The following is a 25,034-nucleotide window of genomic DNA, read 5'->3' on the forward strand; positions in this document are numbered from 1 at the left end:
CTAATAAAATTTGCTATTAAAAAAAGTATTTCATGAGATACAATTAAAATAAAATACTAAGTACACAAGTTTTATATGCATGCATGAAGCAAGGTTGTCCTATTTCTTTTCTTTTAAGCAGGAAAATGTATTTTCTCTACCTATATGAGAAAGAATTTGCTCTGCTTCCCATCAGTGAAGTTTTCATATCTTGGTTTATTGCAGGCTAAGGTATTTAGGAATAGGATCACTGAGCCCCCAGAGAATTTTGGATATTGAGTGGGCAAAAAGAAAATAAAAGACAAGGCAGTCATGAAAAAATAATAACTGATATGACAATAGACCAATATTTGACTATAAATCTCTCTCTCTTTCTCTCTCTCTCTTTCTCTTGTAAAATGCTCCAAAGTGAGGTTTTTATTCCCTCATGGATTGTCATAACATATTTTCCTAATGCCTGGATTCACAAAATAAGCTAAACCCCAGACCCATATGAATAAAACTCCTTCTATCTATCTATCTATCTATCTATCTATCTATCTATCTATCTATCTATCTATCAAATCTTTAACATCGCCCATCTCCCCCCACAAGGAGGGACTCTGGGCGGTTAGGGTTAATACCAGTAGAAAGAGGGACAACCAGTTTGGCCTTGCATGCTGGATGAAGAAATATATTTTAGGCTGATGCAGGTGGTGAATCATTGGATTGCAACCATGGATTGTGGTAAGGGGATCTCTGTCTCCACCATGGATCTACCCATAATGTTCCTTTCACTTGCAACAGGAGAAAAGCTTTCACAGACTGAGGCAGTAGTGAATGGGCAGGCAAACTCCCATTCCACACTCACTGACAGGCAGATGCATCATGGTTTCCATCCATACTCCCTCATCTCAGACATGAAATTTATATCAGCCCAAGAGACAGTTGTATGTCCTGGGTCATGGATGAAGTCAGACTGCCCCAAACTCCCCGTTTCTGCTAGAAAGGAAGAACTTTTGTCTTTGAAAACCACAGGCAGAACTCTAAAAAAACAAGGTTTGTGCTGAGGTAGGTGGGGGAGTTGAGATTTTTCCCCAACTTCTGATAAAAGTTGTAATTTGAAGGAAGAAGGATTTTCCAGCCTCCAGGTAACAAATTAGTACAGGATAATAGGCATTCTAAGGATCTTTTCTTTTGTCTAGAGGAATTAGGAAACCATTAGCTAAGAACTACACTAAAGTTTCTTTTTTTCTCTGTGTGTTTAAGTCTAATTTATTGTTTCTGGGATGTACAGTACTGTCTCTATACACACTCAATCACTGTTCTTTTTCTGTAATGTGGAACCTGTAATCCAAGTTAGCTCTAGGAACAAACTAGCATCATCTTGTAATTTGCTCAGAACCTTATAATGTCCTGTATATGTTTGTATTCGAGGATCCTTTAAAATGCTGTTTGTGATTTTAACAGCCCTATATTTTTATTTCTTCCACCTTTGATTCTTTTTGCATGTAAATATGTAGAGTTAAAAAGAGACTGTTATATTTTATCTTCTCCTTTTTCAAAATAAAATGCGTTTCTATTTAGCCCTTATGAAATTGATCTATTCCCCCCAAAAGAGGGGAGGAGTTGATTTCCCTAGCTATACATCTCAATGTTACAGGGCCAGGAGGTGGTTCTTTAGAATACCTTTTTTTTAAAAAATCCCTGTTTTTTTTCCCATTTACTTGCCAATAGAAGAACAGGTTGTGGGAACCCAGTCTCACACACACCAGGGTTATGGGGGAGTATGCTAGGAAGCTAGGTGGAAACTATAAAGCTGTTATACCAAGGCAGGAACTGAAGCTAGGATGTGTAGGCCCAGGAGGGTTTGGGGAAAGGATTTTGAGACCTTCAAACATTCACCCTGTGGCAGTGTTTCTCAACCTGGACAACTTTAAGACGTGTGGACTTCAACTCCCAGAACTCCCCAGCTAGCAGCGGAATTCTGGGAATTGAAGTCCACACATCTTAAAGTTGCCCAGGTTGAGAAATACTGCTCTATGGTCTCAGCTATGCTGCTACAGAGACATTGGGAATTTCAAGAATGGACTAGTGCAATTCACACAGGACTATCTTTGATCATAAAGCTGGTAACAGGGCAAACTGTAACCCAACCCATCTGAAGGGCAAGAGGTTGGTGGGCTGTGATGCTCAGTTTCCTTCCTTCAGCTCAGCCCCTCCCAACCCATTGCTCTCCATGTGTGTTAGACTACAGCTCCTGCCATGGCTACTGGTGAAGTTGGTTTTAAAAAGGGATTTGTCTCCTTGCATCCTCTAGATCAACTGGATCAGCACTTTCCAGAATTTCCCAGCCTAATTTATCTCCTTGGTCTTCCATGCTGTAGAACTGCTTCCCCTTAATTCAGGCCCTTCATATGAGATTAGAACTTCCATCATCCCAGCAAAACAGTCGTAGTAATGGAAATTAATGGGGAAGGGTGATAAGAGATTGCCAGGCTCCCCAGCCTGCCCTGATCGCGCTGAGAACGGGTCCCATTGGATCCAAAGAGTTGACCATGCCGCTTCCTATTTCTACATCCTTCTTTCCACATCTCTGCCATCCTCTGGGCCACACTGGCTGGTCTGAATAACACTGGTAAGCGCCTGCCTGCTTGTCTTTTCCTACACCTCACTACAACATGGCAGCGCAGGACTGCTAAATGGCTAATTCGCTTCGTGGTATTCTTATTCCGATCACAGATCTAGCAAAACTGAATATCCTGTCCTACTAACGATGCCAGAAGAGACTGCACCATCCTCTCTTCTTCGCCTTCTTTTGCTCGAGGTCGGACCTCTTCGCTTGCTTCCAGAATGCAGAAGAAAAGCTGCGTTCCCTTCTCCCTTCCTCTCTTCCTGTAAAGGTGGATTGGGGTTCTGGACTGCACTCCGGCTGCACTTGGGCACCAGAACGTTCCTCCTTAAGAGACGGGGCACGAGAAGCTCGCTGACCTAAATATAGATGGATCGCCGTGACGGAGGGCGTAGAGCAGACGCGGGTATGTACGTGCGTGTAGATATATATACTGTCTGTGTGTGCGCGCGCGCAGCTGCACGCAACAACTGTAGTTGCCAGCGCGAAGGAGTTGAACTGTGTTCGTCTCATAGGCTAGGTTAGCGACCCCCTTTGTCTCGTTATTTAGATGCACGTCATTATTGTAGTCCTTGGGGCTATCTAAAAAGACGAGGCACGGGCAGCCATTCATTCCCGCGGGGGTTACCTTTAATATTTTTAATGTCACCTCCCGGGACAACGATATTCCCCCACGCCGTCGTTTTTTAAACTATGTTCAATCCGCTTAAGGCTCCGCGTTACAGATTTCAAGGGATTTCCTTCTCCAACTGGCAAAAAGCCCCACACCCGTTTTCAGCAACTGGATCCACGGGTTGCTTTATAACTTCATTTCTTTCTTTCTTTCTTTTTGAGGTACTTTAGAGCTAGCTAGATACGATGTTTAATTCTGTAAACTGCCCATGAAGGGACTGGAGTTGGAGCAGGCTGGGGAATGTATGTTTGATGGGGAGACAGATTCCCCAGCCACAAAATGTAGGTCTGTGTCTGTGTGTACTGTAGGTCTTAGTATTTTCTGGCTGGTTTGTTGCCATAGTCCAGTTTCCTGAGCCAAGAGGTGACCTCTGAGGAGATCACAAGACTCAGATCTATTCTTCTGGAAAGCAGAGAGGCTGCTTTACCAGTTAGGATAGTCTGTTCCAGGGTTTCTCAGCCAGGGTTCCCCGAGAGGTCACTAGGGGTTCCCTGGGAGATCACCATTTATTTAAAAACTTATTTCAAATTTGGGCAACTTCACATTCAAGAGATAAGTTTCATTCTTTATTTTTAGTTTAAGAACATGGTTAGTGCATCTATACAGGCCTACCCATGAAAGGAATGTAATAATTTTGTTGTTTTGCTACGGAAACTCCCTGGAGACTTTGGGCCAGCGGCTTGCTCTCAGCCGAAGACTCAGTGGGGTCTAGCAATGAGGATGCTGGACCAACAGCAGGGAGACCCAGTTCTACTCCACCCTCAGCAACAGAATCTCCCTGGGTGATTTTGGGCCAGCCATTCTTGTTCAGCCCAGCCTACTTCATAGTGTTGTTGTGGGGAAAAACTGTGGGGAGGGAGTCTCTTGAATGCAGCCTTGAGCTCCTGAGGAAAGGCAGGGCATCAGTCTAATAAATAAATATACTGCAGCCCATTCTGTTGCAGCCCAAAGTGAGAGTTACCTGGATATTCTGTATAGGATACAGTACTTATTATTTGTTAGCTTGATAAGTTGCCTTTCCTCAGGAGCTCAAGGCCCCATAAATGGCACTGAATAATGTTTTAAAAAAAGAAGATTGGAGTCTTGAAGAGAGTTGAGTCACAAGTAGCATTTTTTTTACTTAGGATTTCTTTCTCCTTCCTTTCCTTTCCTTATATAGAAATCAATAAATGCTGATTTCTAGGTCCCTCTGTGTCCAGGAGGCAATGGGAGCCAGAGGGTTTCGTGTTCCACCATTTTACTCTTTCAGCCTACATTTCCCACTCTTTACAATTCAACCTCCATGCTATCTTAACCTTGCACTAAATTGAGAAGGGGCTTAAAGTCAAGGCCCTGACAATACCACTGGCTGAGCAGTCTTGCACGAAGATGCCATTCTGACGGGCCTGGAATGGCGGTGGTGTCTCCAGCGGCTTAAGGAGAGCACAGCAGGATGGCAGCAGATGAGGCCAGTGGTGTCCAGAGTGAACCACGAGGTCAAAATGTCAACTCATCATGCAGTCGTGGCATCATGGCATCATGCATGCATCATCATTTCCCCCCTTTGTCCCTCAAGGAGTGGATTCTGTGGATGAAATTGACCAATGACCAGAAGGAAGGCATGAGCTGCCATAAGTATGACATGGCCGATAAGCGCCAATCCCACCTGCTACTGGTAACCTCACTTCATCTCCAGTGTAATCAGTGGCAAAGCATGGCAGATTTGATCTATCTTGTGGCTGTCATTGGACACTACCAGCTCAAGAGGGAAAGCATCGCTTTAACACTGGTAAAGCTAGGGGTGACTTAAGCCTGCCTCAGTACTGGGCTGGGGACTAGAAGGAGGCAGCGCCTAGTAAAAAGATGTTGCCTGGGCATGCATGTACCATGGATAGGTACAATGTTCACAGGCCCATGGTCCAACAGTGGGACCAAGCAAAACACACACACACCGCCACGTCTCCATTTTCAGTATCACAGGCCCTTAGAAATCATCTAATTCAACCTCCTGCTCAGAATGAAATCTAACTTTTCCATGCTTAGAGTCTCGTATTGAATTCCTCTGCTGGGGCATGGCAACATTTTCCTTTTTATTAGGCACCTTTTCTATCCTCCTTTCTCATGGGTTTTATGTCATGCTACTTCGTCAGTAGCATATCGTTATGTAATGTCATCATGTAATATTTAATATTTTATTCAGTTATAAATTTAATAATTACCTTATGTATCAGGGACGCGGTGGCGCTGCGGGTTAAACCGCTGAGCTGTCGATCGGAAGGTCGGCGGTTCGAAACCGCGCGGCGGGGTGAGCTCCCGTTGTTAATCCCAGCTCCTGCTCACCTAGCAGTTCGAAAACATGCAAATGTGAGTAGATCAATAGGTACCGCTTCGGCGGGAAGGTAACGGCGTTCCGTGTCGTCATGCTGGCCACATGACCCGGAAGTGTCTATGACAACGCCGGCTCTAAGGCTTAGAAACGGAGATGAGCACCGCCCCCTAGAGTCGGATTCGACTGGACTTTACGTCAAGGGAAACCTTTACCTTTACTACCTTATGTATCAATTTATAACTTGTCATTACTTTATTTTTCTTTAGTTTTCTAGCCTTTAATGCACCTGAACTGTGTTGTTACTATTGTTTTCACAGACTGTGGCTATCCTTCTCATTCCCCCCTGCCTCAGGTAATAATACTATTTGGTTGCAGCACACAGTACACATAACCTTGTTATTAAATTAACCCATTTTCTGGATTCCAGGCTTTGGACTGGTTTCCACAACACAGTAAGCCCACCCTCCCGCCTCCCCCAACAATGATTAACACTAGCCACATTTAGCACCTTGTGCAACTGTCCTAACCTGATTAAGCATGTTGTCTGAATACAGCTACTGCACTGCTTCCCTGCATGATCCCACCCACACTATTCAAGTGCAAGCAGATTTTAGAGTGAAGGACAAATTTAGGCTGAGCAATTTGACCAGCTGCTTCGCTATGGAGTTCTATCTATTTGTGGAATAGGCCAATGCTGCCCCCTTGTGGTAGTTATGAGGCCTAAAACATGGGCCCTGGTTGGCATACATTCTCTTAACCTTTGTTGGCAACAGCACATGTGCACTGCCTCCCCCCATCTTTCACACCAGCCTACCCCGTCAGTCAAAGTTTTCCACTTGCAAGATGGCAGGGCAGTGCCTGACTAGGAGCTTTTTCCTCACAGGCAAGTTTGTTCCTAGTTTTCTACTGTATATGGGAGGATAGAAATGCGCAACGTGCTGGGTGTGCTTGTGTGTTCTTCACTCTATGGCTCAACTCTGTCCTTCTGCATGAAGGTGCAGAGTTGCACAGGGGCTGGTTTTAAGACTTCAAGAAGCCATGAGGAAAGATTTGAGAAGGAAGCTGCAGTGAGACTTGTTTCAGACTTAGCGAATGCCACTCAAGATAAATAATATGCACTTTCTTGCCTTTTGTACCGTTGCAAGTCCCACGGATTTCTATGCATGTGAAATTTCATAGGGATCAAGTTTTATCTGCTTTCTCACTGCCTCTGTAAGGCACCTTCTGATTTTAGGGAGCTGCAGTCCCTTTTGTTGTTGTTGCCCTGTTTGCTGAAGAAAATGGAGGATTGTAGCATGGGTGGTGGCATCTATTTGGGGCCAAAAATCTGATAGGTGTAAAACTGTGCTGGCTTTTGAGTTACACAGAGCTCTGCTCAAAATAGAAGCAAATTTATTTCAATAAGACATGGAGCCAAAATTCAGGAAGGTATCTTTACTAGGAGAGAAAATAGAACCAATTTCTTTTTCCAGAAAAAGCAGGATCCGCTATTTCTAGATGTTTTTATTTTTAGCAATGAATAGGAGGTCTGAAATTGATCCAAGTATTTATTTATTTGCTGGCTGGTTTATTTTTTTGATTAGATTTAAAGGCCACCAGATTCCAAGCGACTCTGGGTGGCTCGCACTTTGAAAAGCAGTGACACTGAAATGGAGAGAAGATAACTTAAAACTGCTGTAAAGAAGATCGGAAGCCACTTCTCTGTATCTTTCCTCTTTCTTTCTTTTTTCCTTTTCCTCTTTTTCCTTTCCTGCACTTTTAGCTTTCTCTTTGATTTCTTTTTCTTTTTTCTTTTTTACTTCTGATTAGTTTGTATTAGTTTGTATCTTCTTTTTTTAAACTGTTAGTAAAATTATTAAAAAGAGAGAGAGAAGAGAACACATACATACATCTGCTGGGAGAAAAACCCATATGCAGGGCAACAAAAAGCAACCAGCAGGGGCTCAACACCCATCTTACTCCAAGATCAGGAAAAAGAGACAGATTTTCAAGGACTTTGGGAATGTCAACCAGCTAGGAGCTATACAGATCTTGGGGGATACTGTTCCAGAGGGCAGGCGCTGCAGCAGAGAAGGCATGCTTCCCTGGTCCTGCAAAGTGACAATTTAATAAAAAATGTCCTGATCTTACTGGACATGCAGAGATGGATGGTCCCTCACTGGCCATGCTGGTGTGTCTATGTGCATGTGTGTTTCTGGTTAAGCCCTTCCCCTGCCCTGTTTCATTACCCTGATCTAAATTTTCGCACTTGAAGTTGTTGTTATCCCCTGGTGTAAAGTATACAAGTACCCTTTCAGCCTGAAGACTTGGCTCTTCCCCCAAACATCGGGCTAGGATGCGGGCTGAGCGGGGAGGCTGTTGGGTGTGGCACCTGCCGGGAAGGGTGATTTTGTTTTTAATCTCCATTTATATTGATTATTGTGAGCTGCCTAGGATCATTATATGAGATAGGTGGCCATGTACTGTAAGTTCTGTAAATAAATAAGCCTGATTTGGCTTCTTGTTTTTGTTTTTGTTTTGTTTTGGTGCCTTCGAGTCAGTGCCAGCAACTGCCTGGAAAAGTCCCTGCAGTTTTCTTGGCAAGGTTTTCTGATGTGGTTTGCCATTTCCTCCTTCCTAGGGCTGAGGGGGTGTGACTGGCCCAGGGTCACCCAGCTGGCTTTGTGTCTAAGGCAGGACTAGAACTCATGGTCTCCTGGCTTCTACCCTGATGCCTTAACCACTACACCAACTGGCTCTCTTTTGTGTTATAGTAAAATAATAATAATAATAATAATAATAGATGTGTGACATCTTTAAAGACCAACAGATTTAAGTTGTCCTCAGATTTTTATGACTTGCACACAAAGGTCTGGCTGCCTCTCTATCTATCTATCTATCTCAGCCAAATCAATCCAGTACAGGATGAAGGTTCATTGAAGGTTACGGACTGTACCACACTGGTTCAGTGTGGGTTGATAAATAGATTTTTTTTCAGCTTCCCAATTTAGAGCTGAGAGAGACTGACTGTCTCAAAGCCACCCAGCTGGCTTCTGTGCCTCAGGGAGGTCTTCCCTCTCCTAGTCCAGCACCTTAACCACTATACCACGCTGGTTTTCACACCCACCCACACACACAGCAAAACATATTGTAAAAAGTAGGTTCCCCAAGTCACAAAATGCAATCTCTAAGTGTGCTGAGCAAATCCATCTGCTCTCAGTAAAAGAAGGGAGTTCTAGAAGTGAGAAACTGCTTTACTCAAAATCCCACATTGCTTGTACTAGCAGGGAAGAGTGATTCCACACACCCCCAGAAGATTTCTCTTTCATTGGACCAAGGGGAGAGCAATTTGATTTCCCCCCTCCCTCCATTTGATCTGCTGTACATTTCCCTCTGGGTCAGGAAGATTAGGGACCAGGAGGGTTTTGGATCCTGCAGATTCAAACTTCTGATCCAGCTATCACATACCTCCTGATCTGTTCTCATTCTGCTTCTACTGACATTGTTCCTAAGCTGGAAGTGCAAGAACCTTGAAGACTTTCATAAGGGTTTGGGGAAGACATCCAAGATTGGATCCTGTACAAGGAAGGAATCTTCTCTCTCCCTCCAAGTCAGGATATCTATCTTATTGTTTATTTATTTAAATTTATTGGCCGTCCAACTCCAATGGACTCTCTTAGAGGTCTTTGGATGCTTTCCTAGGAAGGATATGGTACATCCCATTTTCTCCCTTTCACATTTGTTTTTGCTCAAGCAAAAACTAGTAGAACACAGTTAACCTTATTGTGAAAAATGGTTTGCAATACTTCTAGATGGTGGCGAAAGAGGAGACAAGTTGTTGAGTGTCTTTTAATCATTAATACTTTATCCTGGAAGCATCCAGTGACATCAGTATGAATTCCTATGAATGAATGGGAATGAGGAAATTTTAAAGTATTGGAGGAATTCTGCTTGGACACCTGATGCAGAAACATTATTTTTATCTGTGCTCTTGGGGAAGACAGGGTCCCTATTGATGTAACAGACAAGATATTCAGAGAATGGGAAAAGGAACTTCTTAATCAGTGGTGTTAAGCTATATCAGCAACTTTTTCATGAAGTTGCAAATGGGCCTTGCTGATGTGGGGAAATAATAAATTCTACCCAAGGGTAAGGTAAAAAGATCTAATCCTCTCTGGAAATAAAACAAACAAAGGTAAGAAAAGTCTGTAACATTAACATTGTTTGAATATCACACACACAAAAAATTGAAGAGAGAGAGCAAATAGGACACCATCATCCCACCATCAAAACTTGAGATTAGAAGCACATAAAGTGAAGAAAATGAAGAGAAATTCAGTTTGGTAGGCCTTCTACACATATAGAAGTTGGCTTTCAATGTATAAACCCTACTTTGCCTGAACAAAAGGGATTGCAAGATTGGGCAATGTGTTTAAAATATTTATTGGACTTTGAAGAAGCAGGATAGGAAGAAAATTGACTGTTTTGAACTTTGGTGTTGGAGAAGACTCCTGAGAATTCCATGGACAGCCAAAAAACCAAACAAATGAATCATCAAAAAAATCCACCCAAAGTTCTCACTTGAGGCACAAATGACCAAACTCAGATTATCATACTTTGGACACATTATATGAAGACCTACCTCTCTGGAGAAGGTTGTAATACTGGAAAAGGTGGAAGGGAGGAGAAAAAGAGGACAACCAGCATCAGGCCAGATAAGTTCAGTTACAGTGGTAATGGGTGTACTGTTGGAAGGTCTGAAAAACCAAGTTAGGGGCAGATTGTCATAGAGAAAATCTATCTATATTGATAAGAGTCAACAATGTCTTGATGGCACATAATCAATCATCAATCACTTGAAATATTTATATTCTGTTTGGTACCCAAGATTGCTTCCAAAAGCAATTTGGAACAACAATTAAAAAGCTGCCCCCAAATGTAAGAGATTAAATTGAACAGCAGTAATAATTAGGAATAAATAAATAAAAGAAGAATGAGGGGAGGGTATCCTAGGGAATGCAGAAAGTTTTGAGTTTGCTTTGAGGTCAAAGAAAGGGTGGTGACTTAATAGCTGGCCTTACGGCTGTAATAAAGATTTGATTTGATTTGAAATGTGACTTAGAAGGAGAAATCAAAATGTTTAAAACCTCCTCCTCCTGTTCTCTCAGCCTCAAATATTAGAGGAAAGACTAACATTGGAAGTGATGGCACATGAAGGCCTATGGCAAGACTGTGAAGCTTTCCAATTCTTCCAGAACACTTTAAAACTGATATGTAATCTATGCTGGCTGGGGAATTCTGGGAGTTGAAGTCTACACATCTTAATGTTGCTGAGGTTGAGAAATACTGATCTATACCATTTTTTGGTTATTTATTCCCCACCCACCACTGATTGCAATGAAAGGGAATTCTATCAAAAAACAGATCCAATGAGAAGATGAAGCAACACAAATGCCTCTCCTGTCTCCATTCTAAGTTGCCAGCAGGAATCCAGCAGGCTTTTGAGATGTCACAGGCAGGGCTGCAACTAGCGGGGGGCAAGTGGGGCATGTGCCCCGGGTGCTGTGCTTGGGGGGCACCAAAATGACAAAATAGTATTTATATACTGAATGTTTTATTAATTTAATGTATAATAGAATTATAAAACTTGCTAACACCTCCCGCACCAACCCATGTGGGGGGGGCACGGAATCCACATTTGCCCCAGGTGACACAGACCCTAGTTGCAGGCCTGGTTAGAGGTGCCAAAATTGAGATATTCCAAGGAAGGAGTGAGAACTGCCCTACCCAAATGATGCAAATTAAGATGCCTCTGCTCTTCTTTAAAAGGACACAAGGGTGTAAATATGTCTATGTGCTGATATTCCAAGTCTTCATCTCAACTCCTCTGTTATAAGTACTCCTCAAAGTTTATTGCAACCAAATAGTGCATAATTTCATTTACAGTCTGCATTTCCAGTCCCATTTAACATTATAATAATATTTTATAATGTTATTTTGTAACCCTCCTTCAAGGGGTTCTCTGTGTGATTATCCAAAAAATTAAAATGGTGAGAAAACCAACTAATGGAAGCCTATAATAACATATGGAAATCTATTAAATTAAAAAAAAACCAGCAGAAGAACATCATCATCACCATAAAAATAGCTTAATGCAATTTAAAAGGAATTAAGCTGAGAAAATGTGTGTGCATCTGTGTTTAAAGTACATTCTGCATTACAATTTAACCTAATATATTTCCAAGCCAGATAATTTCAAATTTCTGTTTTATCTTTAGCTGGGGTACAAATGTGCAGTGTTTCCAGTTGTGCAAAAATCTTGCTTGGGCTAGATATAAGTTTTGCTCATGCTCAGCCTGTTGAAAGCAAAGGGCGCTGGGGAAAAGAGAAAGATTGTCTTTGAGCCAACAGGACTGGGATTTTGGATCTAAACTGCTACTTTCTTTACTTACTGCTAGGGATTATCTTCATCAGGGGCTTGGCTGCCAGTCTTCCTGTTCTCAATCTCCATGCGGTGATTGGGGTAATTTTCATCCATGAGCTGGAAAGAGAGGACTTTAAGGATACTTTCCCTTTCTCCATGGATGACCATGGTAAGGAATTCAAGCATGTTCTTTTGTTGCTGCTCGTTCTTTCTGTTCCTCCAAGAATTTCCCCATCTGTCACCATACATTTGTCATTACTGTTGTTGGTATCCTTCATATGTATATGTTCAGTGTATATGTATATGTATAGACACACACACAAACACACACACACAACTTATCCAGCCTTCTCTCTTGTTCTCTTGTCTTTTGTCTCCTTCCCTTCCCCTTCCCTTCCCTTTCCTGCAAGACGAGAGCCTCAGTTGCAACCCAGCTATTCTGAATAAGAGCAAATCGCAAAGGTGGCTGCAGTGGGACAGAACTTGTACACTGCCTGCTGAACTGAGCCATTTCCATTTTTTCTATGGTGAAGAAGTCTCCTGTTTTTCCTGGAGCTCAGAGTGCTTTGGAGTTCCTTCTGGAAGTGGTTTAGAGCAGGAATGGGCGACCTTTGAGGGACCAGGGACTATACTTCAGCTGCTTCTTTTTTTTTCCAAATTAATTGTTTTATATTATAAGATGCAAATAATATGTTATATTATCAAGATATAGTGGTATTTATACAGTGTTAACTAGAAATTGTTAACGCTATGATGGTTTAGATTACTTAAGGAAAAACAATTATATCAATATTAACTATGGTTTCTGAAACGTTAAAGAACGTAAGGTTGCTTGAATTATACATTTAATATAATTCAGACTGCAGGAGGCCTTTGATTGACAATGGGATGTCATTGGAAGGACTGGGGCAAGTTAATTCTGTTTTGACCTTTAAAAATTACCACTGACCTTTAAAAAAAACAGCCCCAAACCAAGCAGCCAAAATTTGGCAGCAAAATGGCAGAATGTTGATGAAGCAATTTTGGAGTGTCTGACGGGCTTTTAGGATAGAAATGTGAACAGTTTGCCAGTCAGTCCCATTAGCATACTATTTTTAAAAAGAAAACCCTGAAAAACTGGCCTACTAGATAGGCCATTTTGCTTCCAAATTTTAGAAGCAAAGACTCAGAGTGCTGGAGGGCTGCAGATGAGCTGCAAGGGGCCTGTATGATTTAGAGCAGTGTTTCTCAAACTTGGCAACTTTAAGATGTGTGGACTTCAACTCATGCTGGGTAGGGAATTCTGGGAATTGAGGTCCACACATCTTAAAGTTGCCAAGTTTGAGAAACACTGATTCAGACCTTCCTTTGTTGTAAGAAGCAGGGGAGTACTTTGTGCCACTGTTTCTTGTTACGTATTTATTTCCTTTGCACCCCTCTAGCTATCAACACATATCTGAAGCCTCAAGAGAGGAATTCCCTTATAAGATCTTTCTGCTGGAATTTAACTGAAGTGTGGACAGCCAAGGAAGCTGTAGAACATCTGGGAACATACTTTTAAGCTACCTTGCTGCTAAGATTAATGCAAAACAGAAGAATGCTTTGGTGAATTTTCCAAAATTAGTAGCCTGTTGAAAATTTCATCTCCTTTTTCCTCCTCCTCATTCTAGGAAACCACTTTTTCCCACATTGGCTGACTGAAAATTATAGAAGAAAAAAAAAAGAGATGAAATTTAAGCAAGCTACTAATGTAACCCACTGCATCACCCTAATGCTATTCTTGATTCTGAAGAGACAGCTTTTACTTAGTTTATCCAAAAGGAAAGAAACAAGAATTTAAGTTTGTTAAATTCATGGGGTCTGCCTCTATTACCATAGTATTAGTCTCTCTAAGACAACCCTTCCAATTTTAAAGACAAATTATTTGGGGAAAAAAACTGATCTTCATGCTGTACAAGTACTGTATCATTTGAGTTCTAAGCTCCATGACAGCATCTCCTCTCTTGTGGGAGAAGACCAGATTTAACTTGGTCTGGTCTCCAATCTTTCAGAAGAACCTCCGTTTGACCCTCCCATCACCTTCCATGCCAATCTTCTGGATCACCCTGATTTGCCCCGGTGGCTACGCTACATTCAACGTACCCCCTTTGACACAGGATACCTCTATGGGTCTCCCACAAGTAAAGACATTGGCAAGCAGACTATTGAGGTGCGTCGGTGCATTTCAAAATGCTATTTTGCCTATGTCTTGAGGGAAGCTTTCTCAACATTACATTTAATTACCTTTACAGCAGGGCTTAAAATCTTTATATTTGAATTCTGTGAAAAGTTTTGGGGGGCACAATCCAATTTAGATTAAGCTCAGCAAGTGTGAGTATTTGGTTGAATGTGTCTGGGTTTAGAAGCTATGTGGGGTTAGGGCTGGTGAATACCAGGATGGGAGACTGCCAGGGAATACCAGGAACACGAAGGCTGTAGACCTGACTGGGGTGGCAGGCACAAACCCCTTCTATACCATTGCCAAGGAAACTGCATGGATGTGTTCATAAAGAGCTCAGCTCAAAGGAGGGTAACTTTTATATATAAATTATTCCTTTAAAAGTAGAGAATACGTACTGGAGGTGGGGATGATATAAGGAAAGGCACAAAATACTGTATGCATTATGTTACATGAGACATGTTGAAATAACCATGAATAATAATAATAATAATAATAATAATAATAATAAATAATTTTGTGCCTTCAAGTCAGTGTTGACTCCTGGCAACTTCCTGGACAAGTCCCTGCAGTTTTCTTGGCAAGATTTCAGAAGTGGTTTGCCATTGCCTGCTTCCTAGAGCTGAGAGAGAATGACTGGCCCAAGGTCACCCAGCTGGCTTCGTGCCTAAGATGGAACTAGGACTCACAGTCTCCTGGTTTCTAGCCCGGTGCCTTAACCACTGCACCAGACGGGCTCTCAACCATGAATTATTACAGGAATATTTCTGTGTAACGGACTTCTCTGACTTTGGAAGGAGAATGGCAGTTTGCAAAATATTACAGGGCTGGAACATCTATATATGCCTTCCATATCAGGGAGGTAAATAGCAACCACCGCAGTATTTCAGAGGCAATCAGCAAGAAGATAAAAGAATCTCCATCCTAATGAACTTACCGATGAATGTGGTGCTAATGTACACATACTGTATATAGTTTTCAAGATTCTGTTACCTTTTCCCCCCCCAATAAATCTGGTTAATAAGATGAGACAATCTAGCATTCTTGTTTGTAAGCACTGCTGGGGCTTGACCTTCTGATTCTGAACTATTGGAAGATTCAGATTGGCTGTACCAGGAAGCCTCACCCCAGATTTGAAGGGCCACGTCCAAATTGACAGAAGGAGACATTTGCCTACTGGCTTTTGTGTTCTGAGACAATACATTGGTTTTAATGGTCATTTTTTTTAGAAACGGGGAGGGGGGATTTTCTTATTACCTTTCCAGGAAATAGACAGGTAGATATACTGTACAAAAAGAGAAAGAAGAATAAACACCTGTACAGTAAACAAATCTCTTTTGCTTCTCTGTTGTAGGTGATGGCCTATAACAGATACACATTTGAGACTGTGAGGCAAACAATGGAAATACGCATTTTCTCATCTCCAGGTAAATGTTTCATATTCAGTGAAAAATATACTGCCTAGATACCTGTTTTTCTCCTTTCCATTAAGTTTAGTGGGAAGATGGCCGCTTGGATTAAGGCTACCACATCTGTATTGCAAAGGTCTGGACAGCCTCTAGATGACACTGGAAAGAGGTATAGAAAAGTTGAATTCATTGCTGCCCTGGGATGGTTGCCTGGTTGCGTTAACATGGATGTGATTTGAATGTGGTACAGTATGTTATTTCCTGTATCCCCCAAAGTCATTTGCTTGGGTTGATGGGGGAGGTGGCATTTGTGCTTGCAGGGTAAGCAGATGGTGGCTAATTCTGGAGCAACTGAGAATTCTAAATGTAATCTCTTAGGCCAAATCTGAATTTTGGGCCCATGAATCCTGGAGGTATGTTGGTTTTCTGGTTACAATTTGCCTTGGGTCACACAACACTAAGTCATTGTTAGTTTCATCCGTGGCTTATTGAATCAGCCATAGTTGGCTGTGTTCTCACATGTTATAAACACAGTTTGCTTGTCGCAATGGTTGGCTTCAGCAAATAAAAGTATTATGGCTTCCTGTGTTTTCTGAACTTAGCATGCTGCTGGAAGAGTTTTGACAGAATTCACCTCTTACTGAGGCAGGGACTCATATTAGTTCTAATAGTTCATTCTCACACTGGTGAAGATTCAGGAGACAGTTCTGTAAACAACCAGGTGCAAGCTTCTGTGTTATGAGTGAAGAGACCTGCTGTCTGTTGTTTCATAGAAAGGCAATTAGCAAGAAGATAAAGAATGGTCCATCCTAACATACTTTGAGATATATTGATTTTTAGTTGGGAAATAGTTCATTTGCTAGAATTCTTGCAAACTCCATCCCCTTTCATCTCAATAAATCTTGCTAAAGAGGCTCTGTGAGAATCCAGTTCAGACTGGTGGCAAATGATTTAAAAAAGCATCAAAACATTGTGTTGCAAGGTCTGACCCTTTTGTACACAAGTCACAATATTGCATGCATGCACGAAAGGGGTGGGGCTTGTGTTGTGCTGTAACAACACTTGTTTAGTCATGTTGATGAAATTGTTCAATTCAGTAGACACCTTTGCCAAAGGCCATTACAGGGTAAGGAAGGGTAGCAATTTAAGAGCTATTCTTTCCAGCTACCACGTCAGCTCTCTATGGCTTGGAGAATGGCTCCAGCCCTTTAAGGAACCTGGTGTGGCTCACTTGTAATGCCCGATCATTCCAGAATAAAATAGAGATGATTCACAATGTGACTGTAGAAGGAAAAGTTGACTTGGCTTGTGTTACAGAGACATAGATAGCCAGGAGAGGCATGTGGGCCACAAGGGGCTCGGCTCCTTCCAGCTGAGTTCTCTGCAGTAAAGCAAGTCAGGGCAGATAACGTGGTTGTGATCCACAAGAACAACTCTCCCTTGCTATGACTCTCATGACAGGACTGGTGCAGGCTGAGTTATGTGTATCTTAGTCTTAAAGTCTTGGAACCAGGGATAGATTGGAGACTCTTTTAGGGTACCAACTGCCACCCTGACAAACTGAATCTCTGATGGAGCTGGCAAAGCTCATCTCAGAGGTGGGTGTTGGAAATCTCTAGACTTGCGTTGTGGCGAACTGCACGACTCACCTTTGTGTCATGGCGAGCTCAGACTCAGATGAGGAGACCGACAAGGAGCAGCCAGTTCCAGAGTTGCCGGACAAACTGCTGCCTGAGGAACCGCAGGCAGAGGAGTTGGGACTGTCTGGTAACCAGGAGTTACAGCTGCCACCAGGCTTGGCAGATGAGGGCAGTGCAAGGCCTTGCTGTGTGGAGAGGGCAGTGGAGCAAAGGCACCCTGCAAGGTCCTCGCAGGAAGGACCCTCCCCCTTCCAAACGAGCAACACCGGGGCTGCGTCTGTTGAAGAAGAGCAGCGAGCTCACGCCCTCGGTTGGCAGCAGTGGCAGCAACCGTTCGTTTACCCAGACTCTGTCTGCCTTGACTCCTGATCTGAAAGCTTGGGACTTTGACTCTGGACTCCGTTTTGGATAGGAACGCTTTTTATATATATATAAATTTTATATACAAATGTTATTAAGTTTCAGAGAAAGATAAAAGCTACAGAAAAACAAAAAACTACAAAGAAAAGAAAAAAACTAAAAAAGCGTGAAAACACAAGAGAATTTTTTTTTTTTTAAGTTACATAAAGAGGTAACTTCCGGCTTTTAACAGCAAGGATATACAACAATTCCATAATCAATCCCTTACTCTACATTAAACCAAAGTCACATTATTTCTATAAATCATTCCATTGGCACATTATAAAAATCACTAAGTATAGTTGCTCCCTCCCCTTATATTAAAAGAGAAAAGAATACACACGCACACATATACACACACCCCTCCTAATCAACTTCCCCCCAAAGATAACATTTATTTAATTATTTCCTCCTACCACTATTCTATACATTCCCATCTGCTATAATAAAAATCAAACTAAACAACATATAAATTGTCTACCATTATACTTAATAATACAACAATTTTAATAACCTTCATCATGTCAAACCCCAAACCAGACATTTTTTTAATTATACCTTAATAATCTTAATCCAAATTGTTAAAGATAAATGAAATTAGCCAAACCGTAAAAGCAATCCAGATAAATATTCTTCAACTCTTATCCCACTTCAAAATAAACCAAAATATTTGCATATCCCCACAATATACACAGAGCCTTTTTCTTAAAGAAATCAAGCAGCCCAACTGCCGCCCTCAAAAACTCCGACTTCTCTTCAAGAAACCTCCCATAATTGGAGGTTGGACCTCTTTTAAGGCAAGCTTGCTGAACTTTGGGGACTTGTTTCTCTACTGTGTGTGTGTGTTTGCACTCACATTTCCTTTGTTTATTTGCTTCACAAAACTTATCAGTAAAGTTTGCAACCACCTCTCTATGTGCTTGGCCTGGGACAGAACACTTTGGGGCTGGTTTGTCTGGAGTAGCTCAGGAGTTCATAGCACTTATGTTTACTATCCCAGCCAGTCACAAGGCCACCATATATGCCAGTTTGGTATTTTGTTCCAATCAAGAAGCTGTTCCATGGGTAGGGAGGCCCGAGGTTTCCCCATTAACCCAGACAAATCACCATCTGGGTAAGACTGGATTAGTGGTCATAAGTCATATCTGTTGTATAGTGGGCTTATTTGAACTGATTGATTGATTATGTTCCACTAAGTCATTTTTGACTCCTGGTGCCCACATAGATAGATTTTTTTCCATCCATGTGGCTTTCTTGGTAAAAATACAGGTTAACAATGCCTTCTCCTGCAGAGTGTGGAGGAACACCCAACCCAAACATGGTTAGGTATGGCATGAAGCCCATTCGAAAGCTCGTGTCATCATGATACTGCAGCAAAGAAGCAGATTTTTTTTTCTGTACATTGCATTCACAAGCTAATGCTGAGTTGTTTTGGGCTGTGAGATTGCTTTGTATCCCTGCCCCCTCCTCTCAAGTTTTATTATAGAATCCTTACAGACTCATTGCAGTACTTTCAATGAGTCTTTTATGGATAAAATCTCTCATATTCAAGCTAGTCTGGATGCTGTGTTTGTTGTAGAATCAGTTATGGGGGTGTCTAGCAATTCCTCTTGTATAGTTCAGGGTAGCAAATAATATGGAGACTTTGTTGGAACAGTACAGTCCACCATTTGTTTTCTGGATCCTTGCCTAACTTGGCTTCCAGCTGTGAGGTTTTTAAAAATCCCTTAATTAATCTTACAGTATTAATGTCTCTTTGACAGAGGGCAGATTGCCTGCTTACTCAAAGGAGGCAATGGTTAAACTTTTTCTTAAGAAGCATGCCATGGATCCCTCAGAGATAGGTAGTTCCCACTTCCTTTTCCCCATCTCTCTTTTCTCTGTCCTTTACCTGAAGATGGAGAGATGACGTACCAAGCTGACTTCCTTGTGAAGAACTGGGATGTTGAGGAAATGCTTCCGAAAGATGCCCAAGAACTCTTTCAAGAAGCTGTGGATAGCATGTGGGAGCAAGAAGGCTTGACTATCATCAATATTACCTCAGCGTTAGACCGGGGAGGCCGTGTACCATTGCCAATTGAAAACAGGAAAGAAGGGTAAGAAATGTGACCCTGGAAGTGAGAATCAAAGTATTGTTGTCAAAGTTCTGAGTAATGATTGCTCAAAAATTGAGGTAAGATGATAGCAAAATTAAGGACTTTGATTGGAAGCACTTCCTTTACTTCATTTTGTAGGTTTCTCTCAACTCTATGGTTCTACAGCAAGAGTGCATATGCACAGCCTGAAGCCTCAGGGCTGCTTGTGTCCCCTCTCAAAAGCCTTGGGTACAGCCATTGAATTGTAACTGTTGAGGTGGGGAATTATAAATATAATGGGGTAAACCAACTATGATGAATTTAATTGTATTGCAATTACATTTAATTCAATTACCTTTCATTTCTGTCCTGACTCTTCATTCTGGTTTTGCCTACTTATTGGAGTGTGGTCCTTGACATGCTACTCAGTGGCCAAGTGCAGATTTCAGACTGGAAAAAAAAAAGGTTACACTTTCCCTGTTCTGTAATCATTAGTGTGTTCTGTGTTTGGTCCCTCAGGGTTTACGTCAAAGTGGGGTCCAAGGATCCATTCACGACGTGCTTAACAGAGGCAAAGTCACCTGACAATCTTTACCGATGCAGGCTAGAGCAACAGCCTATCATTACCTGTTATGATAGCTTCAGTCCTCGATTCCAAGTAGATTGGTGTAACCTCACTTTGGTGAGAAGATGTTGGGGAAAGTTGTGTGCTGGAGGGAGAGGGAATGCTGTCTAGGTATCCTGGGATGGCTTTCTCCAAATTATCACTCCCCTGTCATTCTCCTTTCTTATATTCCTCAGATAGACCTTACAACTATAAATGCCACAGAAATGGTACCAATCTATGGAGATGGAGTGCTTGAAGAGGGGACTGAATTTAATCCTCCTGACGATGCTCCTGACAGGATGTTTTTCAGTGATTTCTTACTTACTTTCCTTCTTCCGTTCCTCTTGGGCTTTCTCCTCTTTCTAATCTTGGCCTACATCATGTACTGTAGGCGGGAGGGCGTGTAAGTTGGGCATGCATCCACTCAAGGAGGTTGTATGAATTTATTATTATAGTTGGGTACATGTGAATTATAAAAGAATGTAAGGTACTTCTCTCAGAGTGACTCAGAAGGGTGTCCCTTATTTCTGCATATACATGTGTGTGTGTGTGTGTGTGTGTGTATACATACACACATACACATACATACATATAAAGTATATATTTATTTATAGGAAAGAGGGTCTTCATTCTCTTCTCCCTTATAAGTATGGTGGGTTGTATTCAGTTGTGATTCAGGAAGAAGGTAGGTCTCCTCATTTGATACCACACCTCAACTACCAAAATACATAATCCAGCCTAATAATATTTGCCAGGAGCACAAACCAGGAACTTAAAATCACAGTATAATAGTTAGAAGGTACCAAGCTCAACGCTACATTCTGAGCAGGATCCATATTAAAACATTAAAGATAAATGTCTGTCTAGCCTCTGCTCAAATTGAATTATGTGTAGAAATTAAAATAACTTGAGCATATGGTCCCATTCCTTCTGTCTGGGACGATTGCCCTCTTCCTCTGAGTACACAGCTTTGGGAAGAATGCACATAGAGGAAGGGGATACCTGCCTAGGCAGTCACATCAGCTGAATCGATCCTGGTGATCAATGGGGTGACGTTGCAGCCAGATTGCCCTCATAACCAACATGCATGTATTACCAAGGAATTAAGCATTTGTAAATGGACATATTTTAAAATTCTCCCTTTTCCAAATTGCGCATGTGATGAGTGAGCAACTTGTGGCCTACCAGCTGCTTTTGTTCTCACATATTTTTTTTTTTGCAATTATACCTGTAAAATTTGGAAGCAAATGACTTAGAAGTGGAAATATAATTTCCTACAAATGGTGTTGGCCTAAAACAAGACAAAGAGTGAATATGAGTCATGGGCCTCTTCCACCCCACCCCACCCAACTTTAGAGACCCTATTGATTTCTTTGATGTTTTCTTATTTTCTTTTTTTCTTTTATAGTTCCCAAAGCAAAAATAAAAGTAAAATTTATATATTGAAATCCCAAGATAGAACAGGTAGATGCCACTTCCAGGTGAAAAGAAGGTTCTGTTCACAACCCTTCCACATCCAGTTTAAAGGTTATCTGAAATTATCTAGGTGGATTGTTGTTAGATCAGACCAGAGTGATATAGGCTTACATATTACATATTTTTGAGCATGCTTACATATTACATATTTTTGTCTTTCACAAAAATAATTTTAAAGATTGCCAGCTGTTTATGGGATCACCATGGTGGCAGATCTTCACTGCCTTCCATGCATGTGATATGGGCATGGTAGTAATTTTTCTTCTGTGCTCCTTTATCTAATTAAGGTAGCATTTCTGGGGATGCAAAGTTATAAATTTCTCTCCAGTGAAAGCATCAATCACTGATTGAAGCAAAAGATAATGCAACTTTGCCAATTCAGACAAGGCCTGCGCTGCTGTGAAATGACTTTTCCCCGTTTGTCTAAAAAAATATAAATGTATCAGATCTTTGCACAAAGGCAAACCCTTTGGTGATTATGTCATCTGACCACTGATGGGACTTATTCTATGCAGGCACAGAATTGATGCAGAATTGAAGCTTTGTGTGAGAAGATTTAGCTCTTTGCCCCCTCCCCAGTGTCTGTTTTCTTTGGAAGGAAGGCTTTCATTTGTACTAATCAAGACTTTCCTTTTAGTGTGAATAGCAAGCACAGAGCCCACTGACCTTTTCCAACATTCTTCTTTTTAAAATTGAAACTGTGAAATACAAAAGGAAAATGTGTACATTGAATAGTGAACACAGAGAACACACTGAAAAAACCCTATGTTATAATAAATAAATTAAACCACATACACATAAATACCCACAAAACAATCAACAAAGGGAAAAGATCCATATGGTCAGCAGTGAACGAATATTATGGACCCATTCCTTAAAATCAGACTGACTTTCTTTCCAGTTATATAAAATTATCTTCTTTGCTGTACCCCAGGGTCAATAAAGTCAAAGCTCTTCATAAGATGACAAACTCCATATTTTAGGAACATAATTGAATATTGAGGTTCTTAAGTATAATATTTCTTCCCAATATTATGTTAACATATATAATAATTTGAAACTAAAACAAAGCTATAACAGAACAAGCCCAAATCATGTGAGTTCAAGAACCCTCAAATTTCTTACAGTGCAAATGTAAAAAAAAAGTCTAATGCCCACCCATTTTAAAATATTCTTTGAGGGGTCCAAAAGTCCCAAAACAATATTTTCTGATGAATTGCTTTCATTTTTAAATCATGAGGTAATCATGGATGGCTATATTGTTGAGTTAATACATATTTCAGTTGTATATTGCCAAGTGTATGTTAAAGGCCAATTAAACTCAAAAGACAGTATTTCAAAAGCTATAAAACACAACATTCATTGATTTAAAATAGTAATCCCTTATTAATAGCACAGGCATTCCAATAGAGCGTCTTCCGTACTATTTTCAGCTTTTAATTAAACTATAATGCCAATTTCTCATGTGATTCATGGTCAAATGGTAACTGCCTAACAGCTTTCAAAGTAGGAAAAAAAGGTCCTGGTTTAAAGCCTAGCATCTGCCAGGATTTCAAAGATGTTTGTATATTTATTTATCTATCAAATTTGTCACTGCCCATCTCCTCCCACTCCCACTCCCATCTCCAACTCTGGGCGGTTTACAACAATAGTCAATAAAACAATAAATATATAATAAAAATACAATATCTAAAATACAATATCTAAAAATACCGTTAGTAAAGGTAAAGGTTTCCCTTGACATTAAGTCCAGTCGTGTCCGACCCTAGGGGGCAGTGCTCATCTCCGTTTCAAAGCCGAAGAGCCAGCGTTTGTCCGAAGACACTTCCGTGGTCATGTGGCCGGCATGACTACACGGAACGCTGTTACCTGCCCGCTGAAGCGGTACCTATTAATCTACTCACATTTGCATGTTTTCGAACTGCTAGGTTGGCAGGAGCTGGGACTAGCAACGGGAGCTAAACTCCGTCATGCGGATTCGAACCGCCGACCTTCCAATCGGCAAGCTCAGCAGCTCAGTGGTTTAACCCGCAGCGCCACCGTGTCCCTTAAAAATACCGTTACAAATACAATAATTATAGATAAAAATGGTACACCTGGCATTTCAACTAGAGACCAACATAAATGGTGTTTCAAAATTCACCACCAAATTTGTAAGTAGAGAAAGTGGGTGGATGAATTTCTACTGAGGAAGGAGAAGTTCTCCAACAATTTAACCAGCATATGATTCCTCTTCTACTAATAGTAGCATTTATATTGAAAAGATCCAACAAGAAATATGTCTTCCACTGAGATTTAATTGATGCATAGAAAGCCAGGGACACTAAAGTTTGCTGGAGAAAGAATTGAGCCATTCTGCAACTAAACGAGTGTTAAGAATGTGACCCTCTGCCCATGAAAAATTCTCAAATTCTTTTCTCTTTTGAAATGATTTCTATTTTTTTAAAAGAACTTTATTGATTTTCAGAGTATAGCTAAAATATAAAATATTGTGTAGAGTATAGATAGTACAGGACTAAAGAAAAAAGAAAAACTGTAAAAGTGCAGAACTGGATAGAAAGCGGAAAAAGGAAGTGACTTCTGACCTTCTACTATACAGATGTAAATGCATTTTGTACAGATATAATCTCTTATCTTTAGTTAAACCTTAGTAACATTATTTCTATAACATCAAACCATTTAATCATCAAAACCCAAAATCAAAGCTTCATTTTTTCAGACATAAGCAAATAATCTAAAAGTGGTTGCCAAATAGAAATAAATCCAGACATGGCATTTTCTCTTATCAATGCTGTTAGCTACCTAGCAGTTCGAAAACATGCCAATGTGAGTAGATTAATAGGTACCGCTTCGGCGGGCAGGTACAGCATTCCGTGTAGTCATGCCGGCCACATGACCACGGAAGTGTCTACGGACAAACGCCGGCTCTTCGGCTTTGAAACGGAGATGAGCACTGCCCCCTAGGGTCGGACACGACTGGACTTAATGTCAAGGGAAACCTTTACCTTTACCTATTCCTCCACTGTAGGGATTTGTGAATCTTTCCATCTTTGTGCATATAATTTTGAAATAATTTCTAAAACAAACTCTTTTTCATCATGTTGGGTATGAACTGGTGGGGGAAAAAACAAATGAGAATTTATTTGGCACTGCTTTTAACCAAGTTTCCTTGGCCATGGACATCCAAAAGATCCTTCTTAAGTTAAATCATTTTATATTCATGCATCTTATTTGTACATTTAATGGACTGGGATTAA

General features: G+C 41.0%; 1 protein-coding gene across 1 annotated transcript in view; it reads left to right on the forward strand.

The window, feature by feature from the left end:
- Positions 1-695: 695 nt before the first annotated feature.
- Positions 696-25,034, forward strand: part of SGCA (sarcoglycan alpha) — a 34,516-nt gene continuing 10,177 nt past the window's right edge. The window contains exons 1-7 of the mRNA XM_063302071.1: positions 696-705; positions 12,009-12,143; positions 14,005-14,162; positions 15,526-15,598; positions 19,517-19,715; positions 20,214-20,376; positions 20,496-20,704. Coding sequence (XP_063158141.1) covers positions 696-705; positions 12,009-12,143; positions 14,005-14,162; positions 15,526-15,598; positions 19,517-19,715; positions 20,214-20,376; positions 20,496-20,704 — 947 coding nt within the window. The remainder of the gene's footprint in view (positions 706-12,008; positions 12,144-14,004; positions 14,163-15,525; positions 15,599-19,516; positions 19,716-20,213; positions 20,377-20,495; positions 20,705-25,034) is intronic.

The sequence above is a fragment of the Candoia aspera genome, chromosome 4 (genome assembly GCF_035149785.1).
Source record: "Candoia aspera isolate rCanAsp1 chromosome 4, rCanAsp1.hap2, whole genome shotgun sequence".
In the NCBI taxonomy this organism is placed as follows: Eukaryota; Metazoa; Chordata; class Lepidosauria; order Squamata; family Boidae; genus Candoia; species Candoia aspera.